At 44.6% G+C, this 26,641-nt stretch overlaps 1 protein-coding gene across 2 annotated transcripts in view; it reads right to left on the reverse strand.

Moving 5' to 3' along the window:
• PMFBP1 (polyamine modulated factor 1 binding protein 1) overlaps positions 1 to 26,641 on the reverse strand; it is a 561,980-nt gene that overhangs the window by 330,108 nt on the left and 205,231 nt on the right. For both annotated transcript variants that reach the window (XM_033943674.1, XM_033943673.1), the window contains one exon: positions 4,674 to 4,835. In XM_033943674.1, coding sequence (XP_033799565.1) covers positions 4,674 to 4,835 — 162 coding nt within the window. The remainder of the gene's footprint in view (positions 1 to 4,673; positions 4,836 to 26,641) is intronic.

Genomic DNA, 26,641 nt, shown 5'->3' on the forward strand with positions numbered 1-26,641 from the left:
CAATGGGGGGAACATTGCTAGATGTAAGTACCCTTGAAAGAGACCTGGGTGTGCTGGTGGATACAACAATGAAAGCATCAGCACAATGCGCGACAGCCTCAAAGAAAGCAAACAGAATGCTGGGTATCATCAAGAAGGGTATCACGACCAGGACAAAGGAAGTCATCATGCCACTGTACCGTGCAATGGTGCGCCCGCATCTGGAGTACTGTGTCCAGTATTGGTCGCCGTACCTCAAGAAGGACATAGCATTGCTTGAGGGGGTCCAGAGAAGAGCGACGAAAATGGTAAGAGGTATGGAAAACCTTTCGTATGCCGACAGGCTAGAACAGCTGGGGCTGTTCTCCCTGGAAAAGAGGAGACTTAGAGGAGACATGATACAAACTTTCAAGATCCTGAAAGGCATAGATAAGGTAGACAGGGACAGATTCTTCAGACTGTGGGGAACAACAAGTACAAGGGGGCACTCGGAGAAACTGAAAGGGGATAGGTTTAGAACCAATGACAGGAAGTTCTTCTTCACCCAGAGAGTGGTGGACACATGGAACGCACTCCCGGAGGTTGTGGTGGGGCAGAAGACACTACAGGGATTCAAAGAAGGTTTGGATAAATTCCTGAAGGAAAAGGGGATTGAGGGATACAGATAGAAGTAAGGATAGGTTTTTTAGGGCAGGGAACACTTGACAGGTCATGGACCTGATGGGCCGCCGCGGGTGCGGACCGCTGGGTGCGATGGACCTCTGGTCTGATCCCGGTGGAGGCAACTTCTTATGTTCTTATGTTCTTAAATGCATTACTCTGCAATTCTTTGCATTGAATTTTAGTTGCCAGATATTAGACCATTCCTCTAACTTTTATAGATCCTTTTTCATGTTTTCCACTCCCTCCTCGGTATCTACTCTGTTACAAATCTTGGTATCACCAGCAAAAAGGCAAACCTTTCCTTCTAACCCTTCAACAATGTCACTCACAAACCTATTGAACAGGATCGGCCCCAGCACCGAACCCTGAGGGATTCTACTACTCACCTTTCCTTCCTCCGAGCGACTTCCATTAACTACCACCCTCTGGTGTATGTCCGTCAACCAGTTTCTAATCCAGTTCTCCACTTTGGGTCCTAACTTTAGCCCTTCAAGTTTGTTCAAGAGCCTCCTATGCGGAACCATGTCAAAGGCTTTGCTGAAATCTAAGTAAATTACATCTAGCATATGTCCTCGATCCAGCTCTCTGATCACCCAATCAAAAAATTCAATCAGGTTCGTTTGCCAAGATTTACATAAAGCCATGTTGCCTCGGATCCTGTAACCCATTAGATTCTAGGAAATTCACTATCCTTTCTTTCAGCAACACTTCCATTATTTTTCCAACAACTGAAGTGAGGCTTACTGGCCTGTAGTTTCCCGCTTCATCCCTGTGACAACTTTTGTGAATAGGGACCACATCCGCTCTCCTCCAATCCCCAGGAACCACTCCTGTCTCCAGAGATTTGTTGAACAAGTCTTTAATAGGACCCGCCAGAACCTCTCTGAGCTCCCGTAGTATCCTGGCATGGATTCTGTCCGGTCCCATCGCTTTGTCCACCTTCAGTTTTTCGAGTTGTTCATAAACATTTTCCTCCACGAACAGCGCAGAATCTACTCCATTTTCCTGTGTAACTTTGCCAGACAATCTCGGTCCTTCTCCAGGATTTTATTCTGTGAACACAGAGCAGAAGTATTTGTTTAGCACATTTGCTTTTTCCTCATCACTTTCCACATATCGGTTCCCAGCATCTTTTAGTTTAGCAGTTCCATTTTTCATCTTCCTCCTTTCATTGATATATCTGAAAAAAATTTTGTCTCCCTTTTTATATTTTTAGCCATTTGCTCTTCTGTCTGTACTTTTGCCAGACATATCTCTTTCTTGGCGTCCTTCAGTTTCACCCAGTAGTCCTTTCTGTACTTCTTCTTGGGGGGTTTCTATATTTCAGGAACGCCAAATCTTTTGCCTTTTTTTAATCCACCACTTGTTTGGAGTACCATGTCGGTTTCCTTTTTCTCTTGTTTTTATTTATTTTTTTCACAAAAAGTTCCATAGCCATTTTTATAGCTCCTTTCAGCTTAGATCACTGTTTACCTTCTTCTGGCCAGCTCCCTCCTCCTTAGAGCTGCAGTCGTTTCTCTTGACAAAAACTGCATGCAGCAGCTCTTATGGCTGACCCAGAAGCCTTCCCTCTGACATCGGAGCTATTACAGCTAAAACAAAATCCTTCAAAGAATGGAAGAAGGATCCAACTGAATATAGGAGGAAACAGAACAAGGAATGGCAAGTCAAATGCAAGGTGCTGATAAGGAGAGTAAAGAGAGACCTTGAAGATTGCAAGCAAAAACACATAGCAAAACCTTTTTTAGGTATATTAAAAGGGGGCGTGGCTTCGTGGCGTATGGGGATGGTCGGGTGAGTGAGTGGCTCCGCAGTGAAAGGCCAATTTTGTTAAAATAAAGCAGTCAAAACTTGTGTAAGTCGGGTGGAAAGTGGAAATCTAGAGTGAAAATGGCTTCGGGTAAGCATGGTAAAAATAATACGGCAAATTTAAATGGGGAGAGTGTAAAAAGATCAAAATTAGATTCAATCTCCCCGTCAACGATCCCGTTGCCATCAGAGGAAATAGAAAACAAAGATCTGATGAATGAATTACAGAAAATTAAAGAAATTGTATTGGAAAGCGCTAAGAACATAAAAGAGGTTAAAGAGGAAGTGGAAAGTTTGAATAAAAGAATGCAGGCGGCTGATTTTAAAATTGAACAGTTGGAAAAGCGTGCTGAAAAATCTGAAGCAGATTTGAGGGAATGCAAAAAGGATCACAAAGAAATAGAGGCTTTAAAAAGGGATCTGGAGGATCTGTCAAACCGAGAAAGGCGAAATAATTTATGTCTAAATCGGGGTGCCTGAAGGGGTTGAGCAAGAAGATCCTATAAAATTTGTGATGTCCTTTATTTCAAAAATCTTGCCGTTGAAGAGTCCTTTCCCATTAGAAATAGAAAGGGCACACCGGATCCCAATGAGGAAATCAAGCAGTCAAAAGGGTCCCCGTCCAATTATTTTCAAGTTATTACGATATCAGCAGGTGGCAGAAATTATGAAGCTAGCTAAAGATAATAAAAATCTTAAATGCCAGGATTCAAAAGTTTTCATAGTTCCGGACTTTGCAAAAGCCACCACTTATAAAGCAGCTTCTGGATTTGAGACCTAGATTAAGAGCTTTGGGTGCAAGGTATGGATTGGTATATCCAGCAATTATGAGAGTGACCTATGAAAACAAAACATATAATTTTGAGGAGGCAGCTAAATTGAAATAATTTTTGGATCAGTTTGATTTATCTATGGACTCTTGAAAATTAGTTAGATGCTGATTTCTTGTTTATTTGGTTTTTGTTTTTGATCATTTTATTATTAAACTGAGAACTTTTAAAAGTTTATAAATGGAGGAAAGGGATAAGAAGAATATGTTTTCCAGCAAGGATTCGATGCAGTTAACTTTTGAAAAGAACTCAGCATTCTGACTAAGTCAGGCTTGCTGCAGTGTTGTGATGAAATGTCAGAGATATGGAAAAATAACATATTTTTGGTTAATGTTTATATGGCAAAGGGTCAGCAGAAGTTTAAAAAGTTGAACAAATATGGAAGATGGTGAATGATTTGACAATATGGAAAAGGTAGTGCCAGTTACTGGGCAGACTTGCACGGTCTGTGTCTGTATATGGCCGTTTGGAGGAGGATGGGCAGGGGAGGGCTTCAATGGCTGGGAGGGTGTAGATGGGCTGGAGTAAGTCTTAACAGAGATTTCGGCAGTTGGAACCCAAGCACAGTACCGGGTAAAGCTTTGGATTCTTGCCCAGAAATAGCTAAAAGATTAAAAAAAAAAAAAAAATTTAAATTGAATCAGGTTGGGCAGACTGGATGGACCATTCGGGTCTTTATCTGCCGTCATCTACTATGTTACTATGATGTGAAATGCTGAGACTGATGAGGATCGCTTGTATGATACGGCTGAATCCTCACTTTGATTTCTATTTCACATCTGACCTTTGTCTAGATTTAAAGTTTACTACATATGAATTGGTAGGATTGGGAGGGAGGGTTTAAATATTATGATTTAAGTTAAATTGATAGAGAATCAAGTGATATTGTTTAAGTTTAAATGTTATTTTATGATACACTTGTTGTAAGATGAAAAATGAATAAAGAATTAAAAAAAAAAAAAATCCTGATGCAAAATAACAAAGCAACTGTTAGTGAATCAATCGCTTGGCTATTTTGCATGGGGTTTTACTAATTTGCATGGGTGGATCGGAGAGGAGAAGAGATTGATTGGGCAGCAGTTTAATGAATCGGGTCGGGGAACGATCGCAATACCAGTAAAACTGGTTTTGCGATAGTCGGTACAGGATTGGAAGGCTTAGTGAATCTAGCCCAAAGACTTTATCTGAATTCAAGAAAGCATGGGCAAGCAAATAGGATCAGTAATGGAGGGGAAGGGATAGTGGATGGTATGAATGAGCAGACTGAATAGGCAATATGGTCTTTATCTACGTTATGATTCTATATGGCAGATCATTTCTAAGGGTTCAAGGCTATGCTTTCAGAAGTCTAAAATCTTTTGAAGTCTTCCGAATTTCATTTTGCATTCACACCTTCGTATCAGCCTCCCTTTGGCATTCTTCCTTGGCTTTGGTGAGACACTGATGTGCATATTGTGTTTTCTGTAGCTGTTCTTTGTTTTCCTTCTGGTGGTTCTCTGCCTGTTCCTTAAACTGTAGCAGAGAGGTGCTTAGACGGTCTTGCTGCTGGGACACCTGCAAAAGACAAGAGATTCTTTAATTATCTCTGTAGCAATAAGGTTTAATAACTAAACACTAAGAAAAACCATGAAGGGTTTCGCCTTCCTGAAGCCTGGTTTTGCACAAGTCATCTAGATATAAAAGGGATGTTCACAGTACTTTACAAAGGCTTTGAAAACGGAGCCTTTTTGTATAATACTTTTAAGGCTGAATTATGCCTAGTGCCTAGCAGCCATTTTACAAAAGAACATGATTTCTTTTTTCCAAATTCTTTATTCATTTTTTCATCATACTATCAAGTAAACAATATCAAGTAAACAATTTAATTTATACAGCATCACTTGAACTTTTCCTATTATCATCTTAAAAACATAAATTTACCGTATTTTCACGCATATAAGCACATACGTGTATAACGCGCATACGCGGTATAGCACGCGGGAACACAGCATGTATATAAATAAATTGCCATATAGTGCGCACACGCGTATACCGCGCATTCTTCTCATTGAAGTAAAACCTCCTCCTGCCTTGCCGCCCCGACTCTTCTCTCGCCGCCCTGTCCTTTGCCCCTAATCGCCGCCCTGCTCCTGTCTTGCTGCCCCGACTCTCCTCTCGCCGCCCTGCCCTCTGCCCTGAATCGCTGCCCTGCTCCTGTCTTGTTGCCCCGACTCTCCTCTCACTGCCCTGCCCTGAATCGCCGCCCTGCTCCTGTCTTGCTGCCCAACTCTCCTCTCACCGCCCTGCCCTCTGCCCCGAATTGTGAGCCCATGGTTTTAACCCATGAGTTTAAAGCGAGTTAAAACCACGGACTCGTGAAGTAATAAAGTAAAAAAATAAAAAGCAGCTCGCAGCTCTGTAAGCATGCGCAGACCATCTACAGACAAAGAAGATGGTCTGAGCATGCTTGCGCTCAGTTGTCTGCGCCGGGTTGTCAGCGCACCTTTGTCACGGCGCGCTTTTAACCTGTCACTGAGGCGGGCCTTTGTCACGGCGCGCTTTTGATCTCCGTGGCCGTGTCCCCCCTCATCTCGTTCTGTTATCTATCTGGCCTTGTAATTGGCCCAGTGACCCATTGAATAGTATTTTCCGTATACAACAGCATCCCAGCCATTGGGTAAGCCTATAAAAGATCATTAGTGCTGCATGTAGAGCCCACATTTTAATTTCGATCTCTTCATATTGGTATTCTGCATTTATCTAGTAGAGTTTATCGATTAAATTTTAATTTACCGGTAAAGATTTTTCTAAAACGCCATAATGCCAGGAATGAGACGAAAGTCATATACAGCGGACTTTAAGCTTAAAGTCGTTGCGAAAGCTGAGGAAATAGGCAACTGGGCTGCAGCGAGAGAGTTCGATGTTGGAGAAACATCGGTGCGTGAATGGAGAAAAGATAAGAAGGAACTGGAGAAATGGAATCCGCGAAAACGGGCACGTTGTGGGGCCAAACCAAAATGGCCTCAGCTGGAGGATGACTTGAAGCAGTGGATTCTGGGGAGAAGGGAGCAAAATCAATCAGTCTCTACCGTTGCAATTCAGATGAAGGCAAAACTACTTGCCAATGGAAGAGGAATACCCAACTTCAAAGCTGGCTTCACATGGATCTCGAAATTTATGAAAAGGAACGGACTATCGGTTCGAATGAGAACAACTGTTGGCCAGCGACTTCCGTATGACTGGCAGCAAAAATTGATCGATTTCCGTGACTTTGTCGCCAAATAAATATCTGAACTTGTCATCACTACATAGCCTAATGCCACACAAGCAGCGATGTTACAAACATATTCTGAAGGTCAATGCTAAGGTTAACAAAGTTTCCTTCCTTGGACCACAAGGAGATACTGACAAACCACTAGAAGAGATCCCAAAACAACTACCCAGGCACAACACTCAAAGACCCACTCAGTGTGTGAACTATTTGAGTGGAGTGGACTAACTGGGGGGTGGAAATGGGCCCAAAGTTTGCTCAGCAGAATTTCCCAGACCACCTCTTCCTCTCAACACATTGACATGCTGGTGGGTTTATTTTAAACCTTTTTCACTCCCTTTGTCTTCTCCTAACCACAGTGGCCCCCCCACCCCTGAAGGCCTGTCCCCCCTTAAAGGTCTGCTTGTCCCCCCTTGAAGTCCTGTTCCCCCCTTTGAAGGCCTGCCTGCCTGTTCCCCCCCTTGAAGGCCTGCCTGCCTGCCTCCCCTTGAAAGCCTATCCCCCCCCTTGAAGTCCTGTCCCCCCCTGAAGTCCTGTCCCCCTCCTGAAGTCCTGTCCCCCCCTTGAAGTCCTGTCCCCCCCTGAAGTCCTGTCCTCCCTGAAGTCCTGTTCCCCCCTTGAAGTCCTATCCCCCCCTGAAGTCCTGTCTCCCCCTTGAAGTCCTGTCCCCCCCTTGAAGTCCTGTCCCCCTGAAGTCCTGTCCCCCCCTGAAGTCCTGTTCCCCCCTTGAAGTCCTATCCCCCCCTTGAAGTCCTGTCCCCCCCTGAAGTCCTGTCCCCCCCTTGAAGTCCTGTCCCCCCCTGAAGTCCTGTCCCCCCGAAGTCCTGTCCCCCCCTGAAGTCCTTCCCCCCCCTTGAAGGCCCGCCCCACCCTGAAAGCCTGATGCCCCACCCCGAAGGACCACTGGCCCCCCCAACCTGAAGGACCGCTCGCACCCCCCCCGACATCCGATTCATCCCTCAGCCCCCCTCCCCGCACCGTTTGCGGTGGAGAAGCAGCCTGCCGTGGGTTCGCGATACCAGTGAGCCCTGCGCTGCTTCCTCTTCCGCGGTCCCGCCCCTTCTCTGATGTTAGAGAAGGGGCGGGACCGCGGCAGAGGAAGCAGCGCAGGGCTCACTGGCATCGCAAACCCATGGTAGGCTGCTTCTCCACCTCAAACGGTGCGGGGGGGCTGGGGAATGAATCGGGTGTCGGGGGGGGGAACCAGCAATGTAAAAAACAAATCGTATAACGCGCTCACGCATTTAACGCGAATGGTTATGCTCGGCTTATAAAATCATGTATAGTGCGCGCGTTATATGCGTGAAAATATGGTACTCCCTCCACCACCCACCCCACAGATATTGTAATTAAATAATAACATATAAACATTACATGCATACTTAATGATTAAATTCTTAATATAACTATATACCACCCCCTTCCCCTAATTATAAATGTACTTTCAGTGTAAAACGGCGTCTAATCATTACAAAACGTTATCAATGGTCCCCAAATCTGATTTCACTCAGGGTTTGGAGCGTATAAGTGGGGATTTTGCAACTCTGATGGCTAAATACTGCAAGTGAACCAATTAAGGAATGAGACTATAAAGTGATATGGTTTGCATTTTTAGGTAGCTGTTGATGTTAGAGAAGCCCACACTTAAACATGTGCCTCAGAGCAAATGCAAATGCAGACTTTAGATTCTATGAAGCAAACACATTTCTTTGAAAAACAGAAAGACACATACTTCAGTAAGAACATAAGAATTGCCATCTCCGGATCAGACCAAGTCCGGCAATCCGCACATGCAGAGGTCTCGCCAGGTGTACTCTGGCATAGTTTTAGTCCCCATATCACTCTGTGCTTCTCATAAGGAGATGTGCATCTAGTTTACCCTTACCCGTATCACTCTATGCCACTCATAAGGAGATGTACATCTAGCTTACCTTTAAATCCTAGAACGGTGGATTCCACAATTACCTCTTCTGAAAGGAGATTATGGTAAGATCTTTTCCAGTAGATAGGTGAGACATTCTAGACCAGGGGTGCCCACACTTTTTGGGCTTGCGAGCTACTTTTTAAATGACCAAGTCAAAATGATCTACCAACAATAAAATTTTAAAAAAACACAACGCACACTGTACGCATAGAAAATGTTAATCATCATTCCTATTCCAGGGTTTTCAAAGAGGTCAAAGCAGATGACTCTATGCACTATCACCTCAGTAACAACCATACAAAAATAGACAAATATACCCCCCTCCCTTTTTACTAAACCACGTTAGCAGTTTTTAGTGCAGGGAGCTGCGCTGAATGCCCAGCGCTGCTCTCGACACTCCTAGGCTCCCTGTGCTAAAAACCTCTATTGCGGTTTAGTAAAAGGGGACCTTAGTGTAAAATATAGACAGCAGATATAAATTCAGACACATTTTGATCACTAAATTTAAAATAAAATCATTTTCCCTACCTTGTCTGGTGATTTCATGAGTCTCTGGTTGCACTTTCTTCTTCTGACTGTGCATACAATCTTTCTTCCCTTATTTTAGCCTGTATGCTTCCTCTTCTCCAGACCTCATTCCTTCCCCCAACTTTTCCTTCCTCTTCCCTGCCCTTTCTTTCTCTCTGTCTCCCCTTTCATTTTTTTCTGTTTCTCTTCTTTCCTTCTGTCTCCCTGCCTGCCCTTTTTCTTTCTTTCTCCCTGCCCTCCCCCAAGCCACTGCCACTGCCATTGCCATCGGGGACCAGGACTCAAACGCCACCAATAACAGGCCCTAAGCTCTCCCTGCTTCGGCCAACCAGCATTCCTCTCCCCGACGTCAATTCTGCCGTCGGGAAGAGGAAGGCTGATCAGCCCAAGATCGTGATCAACCTATTGGGGGAAATGCTGCCGGGTCCTGCCTTCGCGGAAACAGAAAGTAGGCAGGACCCGACAGGAACAAGAACAAATGCTTCACTAACCTGTCTCCCGCATTAGCCCGTAGCAAACGCTTGCTTCAGGGCTCTCAACATGTGCGCGCCGGCTTCCCTTCTCCCCTCCCCCCCCCCCGGACATAACTTCCGGTTTCGGAGGGAAGAGAAGAGAAGCCGGCACGCACACGTTAGAGCCCGGAGCATAAGTTCGCTACGGGCTGAAATCTCCAAGCCGGTTTTTTGTTCAGCAGCGGCAGATGACAGCTGGGCGGATCGCCCAGCTAAAAGGCCCTAGGGAGAAAGAACACTGGAGAGGAAGGCTGATCGGCCCGTAGATCAGGACGGCAACTCGAGTCTATCACAGAGCCCGGGATAGGCTCCGCGATCGACTCACATTGCCTTCCTGAGCTACTGGTCGATCGCGATCGACGCGTTGGGCACCCCTGTTCTAGACAGTAGGGTTCGTTCCCTTTTTCCGCATGGTGCAGAAGGAATCCACTCTAGATTTTCCATTCTGCCTCTATAGTACTTTACTGGGCTGTTTAGCTCCCCCTACAGTTAGTACCCAAGCATGAAGAGTCACCCAATATACATGAAGTAGAGGCACGTTTAGCAACAGGCTCAAACCAATTGTTCTGCTCAAGAATTCAGCTTCCCCCAAAAGATAAATGTCAACATAGGCTTCAAAGGAGTACAGAAACCACTCCCCAATAAATGGAAACATACTTACAAATTCTTTCCAGCCCTCAAGGGCTGACAGCCATCCAAGAAACAGTTTGGAGAAGTATCAACAGACTGAAAACTGTAATCAGGTGCAAGAAGGAATAGAGCGGGAATCTAGAATGCAGGTGCAGGAAGGAACAGGACAGGAATTTAGAAAGTCTCACCTATCTAATGGAAAAGTCCCCCAAAAGACTAGAGTGGGCTTGCTGTGCCGACCCATAAGACAGGGTGCTAGGAATTATTAAAAAAGGGATGGTTAACAAGACTAAGAATGTTATAATGACTCTGTATCACTCCGTGGTGCGACCTCACCTGGAGTTTTGAGTTGAATTCTGGTCTCCTTATCTCAAGAAAGATATAGTACATCACAAAGTTTTAGATGGTTGCAACTGAAGCAGATTAAAGTCTAAAATCTCAGCTTTATTGATATATTTTCATTAAAATACTTATTTTCTTTTATAATTTAATAAAGTGCTCAGTGAAATAGTTCATGCATAGATAACTTGCTACAGCGGTTAAACTTAGGCCGTCTTGATCTTCATTGCCTTTTACCAACCTATAATTTTTTTTTTTTTTTTTTTAGTTTAACATTTTTATTGATTTTTTTCATATAACAACAAGTGTGTCATAAACTTTCATACAATTATCTTAAAAATACACTTGATATCTCCATAACATACTTTATATACAACATATCTTATATTATCCTTATTATAATTTTAAACATCATATAAAATTTAATGATTTTATCAACTATTATTTAATTATGAATCCCTTTCCCTCCCCTTATTTTGTTAGTTGCACATAATATAACAACTATTATGATAATTTATTTATATTTTATGATAAAGAGAATAAAACCTACCCCCCCCCCCTCCTTTAACCATTATCTTATTATGAGAAAAAATTATATCAATCATTACAAAAATCTGTTAATGGTCCCCAAATTTTCTTGAACTTATCGATACATCCTTTTTGTGTTGCAAATGTACGCTCCATCTTATATATATGGCAAACTGAATTCCACCAAAAGTTATAATTTAATCTGTCACAATTCTTCCAGTTGTGTGTAATTTGTTGAACTGCTACTCCAGTCAATATAAATAAAAGTTTGTTATTATTTGACGAGATTTGACTCCGAGCTCTCATTGCAGTACCAAACAAAATCGTATCATGTGTCAAGGCTACCGGATTTTCTAACATCCTATTTATTTGAGGCCAAATTGATTTCCAAAATAGTAATATGAATGGACAATAAAATAAAAGGTGTTCTAATGTCCCTGCTTCTAGATGACAATGCCAGCATCTATTAGACTTAGAGCTAACAATTCTATGTAAACGAGTAGGGGTCCAAAAAGCTCTATGTAAAAGAAAAAACCATGTTTGTCTCATAGAAGCTGACAATGTACATCTTAACCTCCAAGACCAAAGTCGTGGCCATTGAGATGCATTAATCTGATGCTTAATCTCAATGCTCCAAATATCTCTAAGACCATTTTTTTTATTTTTCTTTTTATTCACAAATCCAGATATCAATTTATACCACATTGCGGCCTGGTGACCCGTGGAATCTATCTGAAAACATAAGAATTCCATACTATGATAGTTATTAAGGTTTTTCCTGAATGGCCTGCTTCAATTGCATCCATCTGAAATATTGTGATTTATTTAAACCAAATTTATTTTGCAATTGTGAAAACTCAAGCAGTTTACCTTTATTCATTACATCCTCTAAAATCCGAATTCCAGCAATCATCCAATGTTTCCAGATAATTTTAAAACCGCCAACCTTGATCTTTGGGTTTAGCCATATTGTTTGAGTCGTTGATTTAGTTATTGGAATAGGAGTTAGGTTACTTATATACCTTATAGTTTTCCAGGTATCAACAAATATTTTGTGCTCCTTATATAACCTTGGCATTTGAATACTGATAACATGACTCAGACGAAAAGGAAACATGAGTCTCCATTCTAACCAGAACCAATCTGGTATATTTTCAATGGTTTAGAGTTGGGGGGTAATTGAAACTTAAAGGAGTCAAGTTTACAGCACTACAGCACCTTGCACAAGTTCACTTTTATAAATTATCCAGCGGTTATAGATGAAATCCAACCGAAAGAGAGACTATAAATAAGTGTGTTACTTAATTATAGGTTGGTAAAAGGCAATGAAGATCAAGACGGCCTAAGTTTAACCGCTGTAGCAAGTTATCTATGCATGAACTATTTCACTGAGCACTTTATTAAATTATAAAAGAAAAAAAGTATTTTAATGAAAATATATCAATAAAGCTGAGATTTTAGACTTTAATTTGATTACAACATTCAGCAATATAAGCAATAACTCCCAAATTTTGTGATGCAACTGAAGCAGGCCATTCAGGTAGGGTTCCCTGAATGGAAAAATCTCACTAATCAATATAGCTTGGAATTCTTTTTTTTTTTTTAATTCTTTATTCATTTTATCTCTTACATCAAGTGTATAAATAATTGACATATTGAATTGTATACATCACTTGAATTTCTTATCATTTTAACAAAAATACATAAGAATTAATCCCTTCCCTCCCATACTATATGCAATCAAATATATCATAAGTATTCTTATCTAATGAACTAACCCCCCCCCAATCTTTTTTTTTTGCACTTGTACTTATATTGGGAAAATGTTATGCATTCATTCATTGTAATACTTTTGTCAATGGCCCCCAGATCTCTTTAAATTTATTATAATTTCCTTTTTGTATCGCAATTGTTCTTTCCATTTTATAAATGTGACACAACGCGTTCCACCAAAAACAGTAATTGAGTCTACTCCAATTCTTCCAACTAGATGTAATATGTTGTATGGCGACCCCTGTCATAATCAATAAAAGCTTGTTATTTTTTGATGAAATTTGATTCTGTGTCCTCATTGACATACCAAATAGAATTGTATCATAAGATAGAGCCACAGGATTCTCCAAAAAGCCAATTTATTTGGCCCCAAATTGATTTCCAAAAGGCTAAAAATAAAGGGACAATAGAATAATAAATGATCTAAAGTCCCTACTTCAAGATTACAATGCCAGCATCTATTAGACTTAGAGCTATTCAACTTTTATAATTTAACTGGGGTCCAAAAAACTCTATGTAAGAGAAAAATCCAAGTTTGTCTCATAGATGCGGACACTGTACATCTCATCCTCCAAAATCAAATTCGTGGCCATTGAGATGCTGAAATTTGATGCTTAATTTCAACGCTCCAAATATCCCTAAGACGATTTTTTAGGCTTTTTATTTACAAATCCGTTTATAAATTTATACCACTGTGCGGCCTGGTGACCCAGAAAGTTCATCTGAAAACATAAAAATTCCAAATTATATTGGGTATTAAGATTTTTCCATTCAGGGAACCCTGCCTGAATGGCCTGCTTCAATTGCAACCAGGTGGACTTTCTGGGGCACCATGCTGCACAGAGGTATAAATTAATATCTGGATATATGATTAAAAAATCAAAAACTGGTCTTCAGGACATTTGGAGCATTAAGCATCAAATTACTGCGTCTCAATGGTTACGAATTTGGTCTTGGAGAATGAGATGTACAGTATCCACATCTATTAGACAGACTTGTTTTTTTCTGTTACATAGAGCTTTTTGGACCCCTGTTCGTTTACAAAAATTTGATAGCTCTAAGTCTAATAGATGTTGGCATTACCATCTCGAGGCTGGGACTTTAGATCATTTATCATTCTATTGTCCATGTATTTTGGCTTTTTGGAAATCAATTTGGGGCCAAATAAATAGGTTGTTAGAAAATCCGGTATCCTTGACATATGATACTATTTTATTTGGCATATCAATGAGGGCAAAAAGTCAGATTTCTTCAAAAAACAATAAGCTTCTACTTATTATGACTGGAGTTGCCATTCAACAGATTACATTCAATTGGAAAAAGCAGAGTAGATTAAATTACATTTTTTGTTGGAGTTCTGTATGTCATATTTATAAAATGGAAGAACGTTAGCCACACAGAGAGGATATTTTGGTAAATTTTGAGATATTTGGGGGCCATTAACAGACTATTGTAATGAGTAGTAAACATTTTCCCTTCATAAGATAATTGAAATGAGGGGATAGGGATGGGTGGGAGGGATTATTTTTTGATATATTAATAGAATGTATTTTGTATAATATAAATGAATATTTTTGATGTGATAGGGATGGGAGGGGAGATTAATTTTCATGAATATCAGTTGATGATAATAATAGTAATACAAGTGATGTTTTTTCAATTCAAATATTATTTCTTGATACACTTGATGTAAGTTGTAAAATGAATAAAAATTATAAAGAAAGATATAGCGGCACTAGAAGAGCGACCAAGATGATAAAGGGAAAAGAACTCCTCTCAGATGAGGAAAGACTAAAAAGGTTAGGGCTCTTCAGCTTGGAAAACAGACGGCTAAGGGGAGATATGATTGAAATATACAAAATCCTGAGTGGAGTAGAATGGGTACAAGTGAATCGATTTTTCACTCCATCAAAAATTACAAAGACTAGGGGACATTTGAACACTGCAATGATTGGTGGGTGAGGCGGAATATTATGCCTTCATATCTTTGAGCAGAGTTCATTATACAAGAGTATGTACAAAGTTTCATGAAGTGATCTTTTCAAGTAGTGACTTTTTTCATTTTCACATAGTAAATTATTGAGCTTACTGAGCATGTGCAAGATTGCCCTACTCTATGAGCCCCCTCCTCTCCTCCTGTCAGTTTCGTTCCTAGCTATACAAGAGGAGACGAGGGGATGGTGGGCGGGAAAGTGTGACTGCATTCCCTTGATGTCTACAGAGAACACCTGTTACAGGTAAGCAACTTTGATTTCTCTGGAGACAGGCAGGGGATATGCAGTAGAGAGCTGCATGGAAAAGGGGATGATGGGAATCCCGCGGGACCCGCGGGAATCCCGCAGGTTCCCCCTTTGGGTCGCGGGGATCCCATGGGGACGTCCCCTAGGGTCGCGTGGATCCCGTGGGGACGCCTCCGAGGGTCGCGGGGTTGGATGCGAGGCTCGTCTTCTCCCCTACCTACCCTGCCGCAGCACACAGCCGATCGGAACGGAAGTCTTCCACGATGTCAGCGCTGACGTCGGAGGGAGGGCTTAAGCAAAGCCCTCCCTCCCTCCGATGTCAGCGCTGACATCGGGAAAACTTCCGTTCCGATCAGCTGTGTGCTGCGATCGGCAGTGGCGTACCAAGGGGGGGCGGGGAGGGCGGTCCGCCCCAGGTGCAACCATAGGGAGGGTGCACAGCCGGCCAGGTGCCCATACCTTTGTTGCGCTTCCTCCGACCGACCAACAACAGGCCCGGTCCGACAAACCTCCCTGCCCTGTAGCCGCAAATCTAAATTACTTTCTTACAGTAGCTTCAATACTCCAACTGCTGTAAGAAGGTAATTTAAATTCGCGGCTACAGGGCAGGGAGGTTTGTTGGACCAGGCCTGTTCTGTTGTCAGTCGGGCGGGGAAGCGACACAAAGATAAGGGGCAGGGAGGGAAAAGGGAGGAAAGGTGGAGTGGAGAGGAAAAGACACTTAAGGTAAAACTGAGGGGGGAGAAGAACGCTGAAAGCACTGGGGAAGACAAAGGGGTGGAGAAGGACGCTGAAAGAACATGGGGAAGATGGGGGGGAGAAGGATGCTGAAAGGACATGGGGAAGACAGAGGGGGGAGAAGGACACTGAAAGCACATGGGGAAGACAGAGCGGGGAGAAGGACGCTGACAGGACATGGGGAAGATGGTGGGGAGAAGGACGCTGAAAGGAAATGGGGAAGAGAGAGTGGGGAGAAGACGCTGGCAGGGGAGAAGACGCTGGCAGGGAAGAAGACAGAGATGCCAGACTATGGGGGGAGCGGAGGGAAGAAGATGGGTGCCAGACCAATTTGGAAGGGGAAGAAAGGGAGAGGCACAGTAACAGAGCAAATGGAAGACACAGAGAGAAGAGAGATAGTGGAAGGAAGGAATTGAATGAGAACATGAGGAAAGCAGAAACTAGGCAACAAAGGTAGGAAAAAAATTCTATTTCTTTTTTTTTTTTTGCTTTAGGATAAAGTAGTATATTAGTTGTGTTGATAAAAATTTATAAACATTAGAGGCTCTGGTAGAAACCCATTTACAAAGTATGTATTCTTCCCAATTAATATTTCCAAATTAATAAAGTCTTTTTCCTTATTTGTAAATGGGTTTCTACCAGAGCCTTTAATTCAGTAGCATAATTAAATGAAATAACTATTTCTGTAGTTTATAGGGACAGGTGGGGACGGAGGGGATTCCTCGCGGGGACGGGTGGGGACGGAGGGGATTTCTCGCGGGGATGGGTGGGATTCCTCACGGGGATGGGTGGGGACGGGTGGGACTTTGGCGGGGACGGGTGGGATTTCTGTCCCCACGCAACTCTCTAATATGCAATCCCACTTGATGATGAGTCCCAAGCTGAAGAAGCGTATGGAAGGTGGAAAACAATCTATAATGCAAAAAGGTTACGTAAAACTGACTGTCCAAAGCGAACATTTTGAGCATCTTGGAAATCTGAGACCACCTTAGGCAGGAACTTCAGATGAGTTCATAGGTGTACTCTATTTGGAAAAAAATTGTAAATAAGGATAATACGTGACCAAGGCTTGGAGCTAACTGACTCTTCTAGCTGATGTGAGCACTACAAGAAAAACAGTCTTCCAGGAAAGGAAAGTGAAAGAGGCAGAACCTAGTGGTTCGAAGGGCTCGTTCATCAATTGATCCAGGACCACATTGAGGTCCCAAGCTGGGGTAGGGGTTTTCTTTTTTTTTTTTAAATCATGTTTATTAAGGTCAGCAAGAGCAACAAAGGGCATACAAGAAATACAGTTGCCAACAAACACAAAGTGGCTGGAAACAGTGCAAAACAATACAATACAAGCAGACGCATCATCAAAGAGCACAGTAATGGCAGGAAGGTTACATTGTGTGCTTTTGAAGAACAATAAAAAATGCCTAAAAAGACCAAAACCAAAAGAATGAGGAGCCAGCGCCCCCCCCCCCCCAGAGCATATAAAAACTAGTATAATAGTCACAAAACATGTGGGGCTACAGAGCATAACAAGCTCCCCAGTTCAGGAGAAAAGGAGTGGCAGATATCTCCCATCCACGCTCTCAAAAAACACCAACCACAAAAACAGCCCAGGTCTCCCATTTGACCCCCAAAATTTTGTTATTATAAAGGCATAGTACCTATCCCGAAGAATCCTCTACTCAAGATACAACACCCACACCAGCCACCACAAACCAATTATAGAGTCATGCGCACACTACACATCCTCCCCAAACAAGCACCCCCCCTACCTGCCCTCCCCATGGTGAGAGACTAGAGGCAACTGCAAGAACACCCTCCATAAAGCCATGTATGTACGAACCTCTGAACTGGTAGAACGGTTATGATAGCAGAGCTCAAACCTTGCTAACTCAGACATCTGATGAAGCCAGCAGTCCAAGGGAAAGTCCCTTCCTGAGTCCAGTATTGTAGAATCGTCCATTTAACTGTGAGGAGAGTCAGATAGATAAAACGGCGCTGAGGTACAGTGAGGCCTTGTGCTTCCAGTAGGGTTTGATCGCCAAGAAGCAATGTTTTATAATCCCACTCCATGTCACGCTGCAAGACCAATTGACGCTGCGTAAAGGAAGAATTCCACAGGGTGAGTTCCGGACACTCCCAAAAGTAATGCAGGAACGTCCCAGGGGCCTGTTTGCATTTAGAGCACAGAGCGGTATCCCATAGACCCATGTGAGCACCCCTTTCCTTAGTAATAAGTGATTAATCAAATACTTAATAAACTTGGAAACTTGGATCTTGAATTGGGTCTCCTGCCAAGCCGCGGATTCCACAAAAGCATATAAAATATGGAAGAGCTCCATGAAGGTAGCAGGGGTATAAGACGCGGCAAACTCCCGGTTCCACAAGTCCCGAAGAGAATTTAAAGGCTCCGAAGAGACAGAGGAACAGATCACCCGATACCACACAGAAAGGGAACTTTGGGAAGCCGGCACACTAAGGAGAATCTCATCAAGGGGGCCATACAGCCCTGCCGTGCCATACTGTAACTGGATACTCTGAAAATAATGACGAGCTTGCAAGTAAGCAAAAAATTGTTGGCGAGGGATGGTCCACTGGTCTTAGAGTTGGGTAAAGGTGGAAAAAAAACCCGTTTCCCGGTCAATCAGGTGAAAAAGAAGGGAAGCCTCCCAGGAAGCCCAACCCACGAACAGAGAATGACCAAGGCCCGGTAAGAAACAGGTTGCCCTGCAGTTGTAAAAAAAGGAGAAGCAATGGGAGACCGGGCTTGCACTACACACCACCAACGCCAGGTCATGCAAAAAGGGCGCAGAAACCGCAATTTAGAGGGCAAGACACCCCTCTGTGTAACTTGTGTACGAGGAGAGTGCAATAGATTCAGAAATGTGAAAGGCGCACACCAACCGGACAGCCACCCTGAAGGGGAAAACCTAGCGATCCCTGTCACCCCTTCGTGAATAAAACGCATAAGGGCCACCACATTATAGGCGCGAACATCAGGAAGGCCCAAGCCCCCCTCCATCTTGGAAAGGGTCAACTTCACGTACGTAATGCATGCCGAACGATGTTGCCAAAGAAAAGTAGTAAAAAGAGAACGTAACTTGCAAATGTCCCGCTGCAACCCTCAAAAAGGCACCGCTTGTAGAGGATACAATAATTTGGGCAGCACATCTTAACCAATGCTGCCCTCCCCAGCAGGGACAACGGGAGATCTCTCCATGCAGCACATAGAGCTCCAATTTTATCTATAGCCGCCACCACGTTACTTCGGTACATAACCCAAGGATCCATATGCAGATAGATTCCAAGATAACGCATCGGTTTACGCACTGGAGGGATCTGCAAGGTATCATGCCAGGGCTCCCACCCCAGCCCCGACAAGGGTAGCAGTTCAGATTTCATGCAATTCACTTTAAGACCGGAAATGTAGCCAAACTCAGTCACCAAGCACAACGCAACCGGCAGATGACAGGGGGCCTGGTCGAGAAAAAGCAAGATATCATCAATAGCCAAGACGAACAGCAGAGGCGAAAGGGGGCATCCCTGGCGTGTACCCCGACAAAGCTGGAAAGGAGACGATAGGCCGCCATTGATGATAAGACATGCCTGTGGCTCAGAATAAAGACCCTGAATCCAGTAAAGGCCCAGCGAAATCATACTTCGGTAAGACCCAAAAAAGATATTGCCAAGAGATACTATCAAAGGACTTTTCCATATCGCAGAAGTGCCACCCCCTCCCTGACGTTCATGCAGCGCTGTCAACGCTTTAAGGAGATTCATGGAGGCATAGCGATGAGGGACGATCCCTACCTGCTCATCCCCTATGAGCCTGGGTAAGAATAAATTCAGCTGGGCCGCCAGATTCAACAGCGAGATCGGGCGATAGGATCCAACCTGGGCGAGATCCTTCCCCGGTTTGGGTAGCAATGTAATATGAGCTAAATTACATCGGGGACTCAAAGCCGTGGAAGTGAAGAAATTGAAATAGTTCCCCAAAGGTGGAGCAAGAAGATCAGGCAAAAGTTTATAGTATTCTGGGCCAAACCCATCGGGGCCTGGCGACTTGGCAAGTTCAACTTCTTAATCCTCAATTGGATTTCCTCCCCAGATATGAGAGCATTCAACCGCTCTGTCTGTTCCTCGGAAAGCCGCGGAAGAGGGAGATTCTGGAAAAATTTATCCCGTTCCTCCTCAGTAAAGTCCCTCTTCGCATAAAGAGCGCTATAGAACTCTACAAATTGTTCCCGAATTTGAGCATCCTGAGTAAAGCAATCTCCCCTGGGATTCTTTACCATTCTAATAATCTTTTTTTTCCGATAGGGCCGAACCAAAGTCGCAAGAAGTTTGCCCGCCTTGCCACCCCATTGATAAAGACAAAATTTCTGATAGTAAATGTCCTGGCACGCACGTTGGTCCAAAATTTCATTAATCTGGAAGCGAATAGATTTGATTTTCTGACCCTCCTGCCCAGCTAGACTCACCCGATGACACCGCCGAAATGTTTCCAGTTCTGCCAAAAGAGCGAGAAGCCGTTCCCCCTGCTTTTTCCGTTTAGCGGATACATATTGAATAATATGACCCTGCAATACTGCCTTGGAAGCATCCCAGAACACCGCTGGATCCACATCCGGGGTGTTGTTGTGCGAATTATAATCCAGGGAATGGGCCCATAGGAACATATGAAAATCCTTATCAGAATATAGAGCTGTGGGAAACCTCCAGGTCCTCTCCCCGTCTGCTCAGTGATCCGCAAGGTGAGAACCACCGCCGAATGGTCTGAAAGAGAGGTGTCATCAATAGTGAGCTGATCCACTCGTGAAAAGAGAGTATGCGATACCAGAACGTAGTCCAAACACGAATACACAGTATGAGGTTAGAATAAAATGTGTACTCCCTATCAAAGGGATGAAGAGTTCTCCACATATCCACCACCACAAGATGTTCACAGAGAAAATTCACCCCCCATTGATGGTAATCCCGAGTGCGCAGCTTGGCAGGAGAGCAGTCCAGAGTAGGATCAGCTGTAACATTAAAGTCCCCCCCCCCCCCAACAATTAATTGATATGTGGGATATTGAGCTAGAATACCTAAGAGTCCAGAATAAAATTTATGGCTATAGACATTCGGAGCATAAAGGTTACAAAATAGAACCTGAAAGCCCCAGAGCTCCCCCAGGGCAAGGACATAACGACCCTACTTATCCTGAATGGACTTATGGATGTGGAGAGGTAATTGTTTATGAACGAGAATCGCCACCCTCTGTCTGCTATTATAGGCAGAGTATCGCACATCTCCCACCCAGTCTCTACACAGCTTCTCATGCTCGGCAGCAGACAAGTGGGTTTCTTGGAGGAACAAAAAATAAAACAGAGAGCTACAACCAATGAACAACGGGATTCAAAAGTAAATCTCAAAGATAAGAAAATGAAATCCCTAAAGGGTATATACCACAGAAAAAGCACAGTTACTTACCGTTAACAGTTGTTATCCAGGGACAGCAGGCAGCTATTCTCATAAGTGGGTGACGTGATACAACGGAGCCCCGATGCAGACGCATCACAAGCAGACTTGCTTGAAAAAACTCGAAGTTTCGAGTCGCCCGCACCGCGCATGCGCGAGTGCCTTCCCGCCCAGCGCAGGGCGCGTCTCCTCAGTTCAGATAGCTAGCAGAGAAGCCAACCCGGGGAGGTGGGTGGGATGTGAGAATAGCTGCCTGCTGTCCCTGGATAACAACTGTTACGGTAAGTAACTGTGCTTTATCCCAGGACAAGCAGGCAGGTATTCTTACAAGTGGGTGACCTCCAAGCTAACCAAGTGGGATGGTGGAAGAGTTGGTAACTTAGGAGAATAAATTTTGCAATACTGTTTGGCCAAACTGTCCATCCCGTCTGGAGAAAGTATCCAGACAATAATGAGAAGTGAAAGTATGAACCGAGGACCAAGTAGCAGCTCTACAAATTTCCTCAATAGGTGTAGATCTGAGGAAAGCCACAGAAGCTGCCATTGCTCTGACCTTATGGGCTGTGACTTTACTGTGAAGAGGTAATCCAGCCTGGGCACAGCAGAATGAGATACATGCCGCCATCCAATTAGAGATGGTACGCTTAGAGATAGGACGTCCCAACTTGTTCGGATCAAAGGAGACAAAAAGTTGAGGAGCAGTTCTGTGTGGTTTGGTGGTTCCAAATAGAAAGCCAAAGCACGTTTACAGTCCAGAGTATGAAAAGCTGATTCTCCAGGATGAGAATGAGGCTTTGGAAAAAATACTGGAAGAACATTGGATTGGTTGAGATGAAATTCCGAAACTACTTTAAGAAGGAATTTCGGATGAGTGCAAAGAACCACCTTGTCATGATGGAACACTGTAAAAGGTGGATCTGCAACCAACGCTTGGAGCTCACTGACTCGTTGAGCAGAAGTGAGTCCAATGAGAAACACCACTTTCCAAGTGAGATACTTCAGATGAGCCTTGTCAATTGGTTCAAATGGAGGCTTCATCAGCTGAGTAAGAACAATCTTGAGATCCCAAACCACCGAAGGCGGTTTGAGAGGAGGTTTGACGTTGAAAAGTCCTTTCATGAATCTGGAAACCACAGGATGAGCAGAGAGAGGTTTCCTTTCAATAGGCTGATGGAAAGCAGCAATTGCACTAAGATGGACTCAGATCGATGTAGACTTGAGACCAGAATGAGAAAGGTGCAACAGATAGTCCAAAACCGAAGATAAGGAGGAATGTTGAGGCTCCTTATGATGAGAAAAACACCAAGTAGAAAATCTAGTCCATTTTTGGTGATAGCACTGTCTAGTAGTAGGCTTCCGTGAAGCTTCCAAATCATCCCTCACAGATTGAGAAAACTGTAGATGAGCTATGTTGAGAGGAACCAAGCTATCAGGTGTAGAGACTGCAGGTTGGGATGAAGCAGAGATCCCTGATGCTGCGTAAGCAGAGAGGGAAAAACTGGTAGAAGGTAGGGCTCCCTGCTGCTGAGTTGAAGGGAGTACCAGGGTTGTCTGGGCCACCGAGGAGCAACCAGAATCATGGTGGCATGGTCGGACTTCAGTTTGACCAGCGTATTTTGAATGAGAGGAAACGCATATAGAAAGAGATTCGTCCAGTCCAGAAGAAAAGCATCTGCCTCGAGGCGATGAGGAGTGCAGATCCTGGAACAGAATTGAGGCAACTTGAAGTTGAGGGGGCCTGCAAAGAGATCTATTTGAGGCGTGAGAGAAGATGTGATGAAGGGGTGTGGAATGGAGAGTCCATTCGTGAGGCTGTAGAAGACGACTCAAGTTGTCTGCTAAGGCATTGTCCGCCTCCTGAATGTAGACAGCTTTGAGGAAGGTGTTGTGGCGAATTGCCCAATCCCAAACTTTCAGAGCTTCCTGACAGAGGGAGGCAGATCCCGTCCCTCCTTGCTTGTTGACATAATACATTGCGACTTGATTGTCTGTGCGAATGAGGACTACACTGTCGTGAAGAAAATGCTGAAAAGCATTGAGAGCATTGAAAATCGCCCTGAGTTCCAGGAGATTGATGTGACACTGACGATCCGCACTGGTCCAATAGCCTTACATAGAAACATAGAAACATACGGCAGATAAGGGCCAAGGCCCATCAAGTCTGCCCACCCCAGTGATCCTCACTATCTATCTTTGCGGATAGATCCCACATGTCTATCCCATCTGGCCTTAAAATCCGCCACACTGGTGGCTTCAATAACCCGAAGTGGAAGACTATTCCAGCGATCAACCACCCTTTCAGTGAAGAAGAACTTCCTAGTGTCACTGTGCGGAGACCATCTAGATGAGCCCCCCAAGCGTAAGTTGAAGAATCGGTCATGAGAACCTTCTGATGGGGGGGGGGGGTGAAAAAGTAAGCCTCTGGATAGATTGAAAGAGAGCATCCACCAGCGAAGAGACTGTGTCAGAGCACGAGTGACCTGGATGTGTCGAGTCAGAGGGTCGGAAACCTGAGTCCATTGACATGCCAGGGTCCACTGAGGAATTCTGAGGTGAAGTCTGGCAAATTTAGTCACGTGTACTGTAGAAGCCATGTGACCCAGAAGAACTATCATGTGTCTCGCCGAGATGGACAGGTGAGAGGAGACTGAATGACAAAGATGGAGAAGAGCTTCCAGACGTTGTTGAGCAAGGAACGCTCTGAGTTGGACAATATCCAGAACAGCTCCGATGAATGGAAGAGTCTGAGAAGGCTGGAGATGGGATTTTGAAAAGTTGATTTTGAATCCCAGATTCTGCAGGAACCAGATAGTCCGCTGGGTCGCGAGGACGACTCCTTGAGACGTGGAATCCTTGATGAGCCAGTCGTCCAGGTAGGGAAACACCTGCAGACCATGGTTCCTGAGCGCAGCGGCCACCACTACCAGGTACTAGTGAAGACTCTGGGTGACGAGGCCAGGCCGAAAGGGAGCACTCTGTATTGATAATGAAGATTTCCCATCCGAAATCTGAGGTATTGACGGGAGGCCAGATGGATGGGAATATGTGTGTAGGCCTCCTTGAGATCTAGAGAGCATAACCAGTCGTTCTGCTCGAGAAGGGGATACAGAGATGCTAGGGTCAACATTTGAAATTTTTCTCTGACCAGAAATTTGTTGAGCACCCTGAGATCCAAAATAGGACGCAGATCGCCCGTCTTCTTCGGAACAAGTAAGTACCGGGAGTAAAATCCCTTGTTCTACTGAGCCAAAGGAACTGGTTCGATAGCTCGGAGCTGAAGCAAAGCTTGAGCTTCCTGAAGAAGAAGGGCGGTCTGGGCAGAGTTGGAAGATACTCTCTTGGAGGATGTTCCGGAGGAACTTGATGGAACTGAAGAGAGTATAACTCCCTGACGATGGAAAGGATCCAGAGGTCGGAGGTAACAGTCGTCCATCGGTGGTAAAAATGATGGAGACGACCTCCGATAGGGGGAAAAATGGGAAATGGCAGAACGACTGAGGTTATGCTTTCTATCAGACAGTCAAAAAGGCTGAGGAGCCTTGAGTACAGCAGGTGGCTGAGGCTTCTGCTGCTTCTGAGGATGTTGCTTCTTGACAGGCTGACGAATGGAAGGAGCCTGTTTAGGTGGAAAACACCGTTGATAAATCAGAGGAGGGCGTGTAGGGCGAGGAGGAGCTGGCTTCGGCTTCGGGCGGAGAATGGATGCAAAAGACTTCTCGTGGTCCGAAAGCTGCCTGAACAGACTCGTCAAAGAGGTCATTGCCAGCATAAGGAACATTAGCCAGCTGGTCCTGCAGGTTAGGATCCATGGCGATGGTACGGAGCCATGCCAGACGCCGCATGGCCACCGAGCAAGCAGTGGCTCGAGCAGACAGCTCAAAAGCATCATAGGAGGACTGAAGAAGCTGCAGCCGAAGTTGGGACAAGGATGCAAGGACTTCTTGATATTCAAGAGAATCCAGATAAGGCATGAACTTTTGAAGAACGGAGAGAAAGAACTCAAAGTAGGTGATGAAATGAAAATTATAGTTGAGGACTCTGGAGGTCATCATGGAGTTTTGGTAGATGCGACGACCAAATCTGTCCATCGTTTTGCCTTCCCTGCCCGGAGGAACAGTGGCATACACCTGAGAAGGATGAGAACGTTTCAAAGAAGATTCAACCAGAAGGGATTGGTGAGACAAATGAGCATTGTCAAACCCCTTGTGATGTACAGTCCTGTATCTGGAATCCAATTTGCCTGGAACAGCTGGAATAGAATAAGGAGTTTCCAGAAAGCAGTTTGATCCAAAAGCTTGTGAAGAGGAAGCTTGAGGGATTCAGCAGGAGGTTGAGGAAGATACATGGTCTCGAGATACTCCTTGGAAAACTTAGATCCAGTGTCAAGTTGAATATCCAAATTAGCTGCCATCTGACGCAGAAAAGATGAAAAAGACAGCTGATCTGCCAAAGCCTAGCCTCGAGAGGGACTCGAGGATGTCGAGGCAGCTTGCTCCAATGAAGAAGGAGATCTGGATGGAGAAAAAGAACCCACCGGGTCTTTGAGATCCGGAAGCGGAAGCAGTCGGTGGGGAATATTGAAGAAAAGGCTGCTTCCGATGAGGCGAGGCATGCCTGGATGAATGCTTTGAAGAATGCCTCAATCTATGATGCGAGCTGTGCCTCGAAGTAGGCCTCGACAATCGAGGAGAGCGTGTCCCCGCTGAAGCCCCCAGAGAATGGATAGGGCTGGAGGCTGTGGAACGAAGCAGAGGTAGTTGAGTGGAAGAACCTCGAGGCACTCACAAAGACTCTGCTCCTTGCATCGCATGTACGGGTTCCAACGGAGGCATGGGCAAAGACTCTGCTCCTTGCGATGCATGCCGAGATTCCAGACCAGACACTCGCAGAGACTCTGCTCCTTGTAGAGAGTGTGAGTCGGCTCGACCTCGTGGGAGACCTCCGCATGCCCAGGCTGGATTTGTGAGAGAAGCTTCGGCCCCATGGTACTAAAGAGCTGAATGAATTGCTTCTCCAATAAGGTCTGGAACGAAGCCAGCAAGGATGGATCCGCGTCTCCAAAGGGACCACCTGCACGGGCTTCGTGCTCCCTCGAGGCAGTGTGAGAGTGCTTGGACTTAGAAGCCTTGGGCACTTTAAGCACCACCGGGGGAATGGGCTGCTGTGCTATCTGACCTGAAGAGACAGAGGAAGGCACTGCAGCAGGAGTCGAAGACATAGCCGGTACAAACGAGGCAGGTTTGATGAGGCTCGGAGCAGAAGCTGTGGAAGCCTGGAGAGCATCGGATGATGTCGAGGGCGAAGCACTCTTCGAGGATGAAAGCTCCATCGAAGACTCCATGCTGAAAAGCTGCTCCCACAGGATGCAACAACGCTTGAAAGCACAAGACTTAAGTGTTGAGCAAGGCCGGCACGATTTCGGGAGATGTTGAGGCCCGAGACAC

The sequence above is a fragment of the Geotrypetes seraphini genome, chromosome 4 (assembly GCF_902459505.1).
Source record: "Geotrypetes seraphini chromosome 4, aGeoSer1.1, whole genome shotgun sequence".
In the NCBI taxonomy this organism is placed as follows: Eukaryota; Metazoa; Chordata; class Amphibia; order Gymnophiona; family Dermophiidae; genus Geotrypetes; species Geotrypetes seraphini.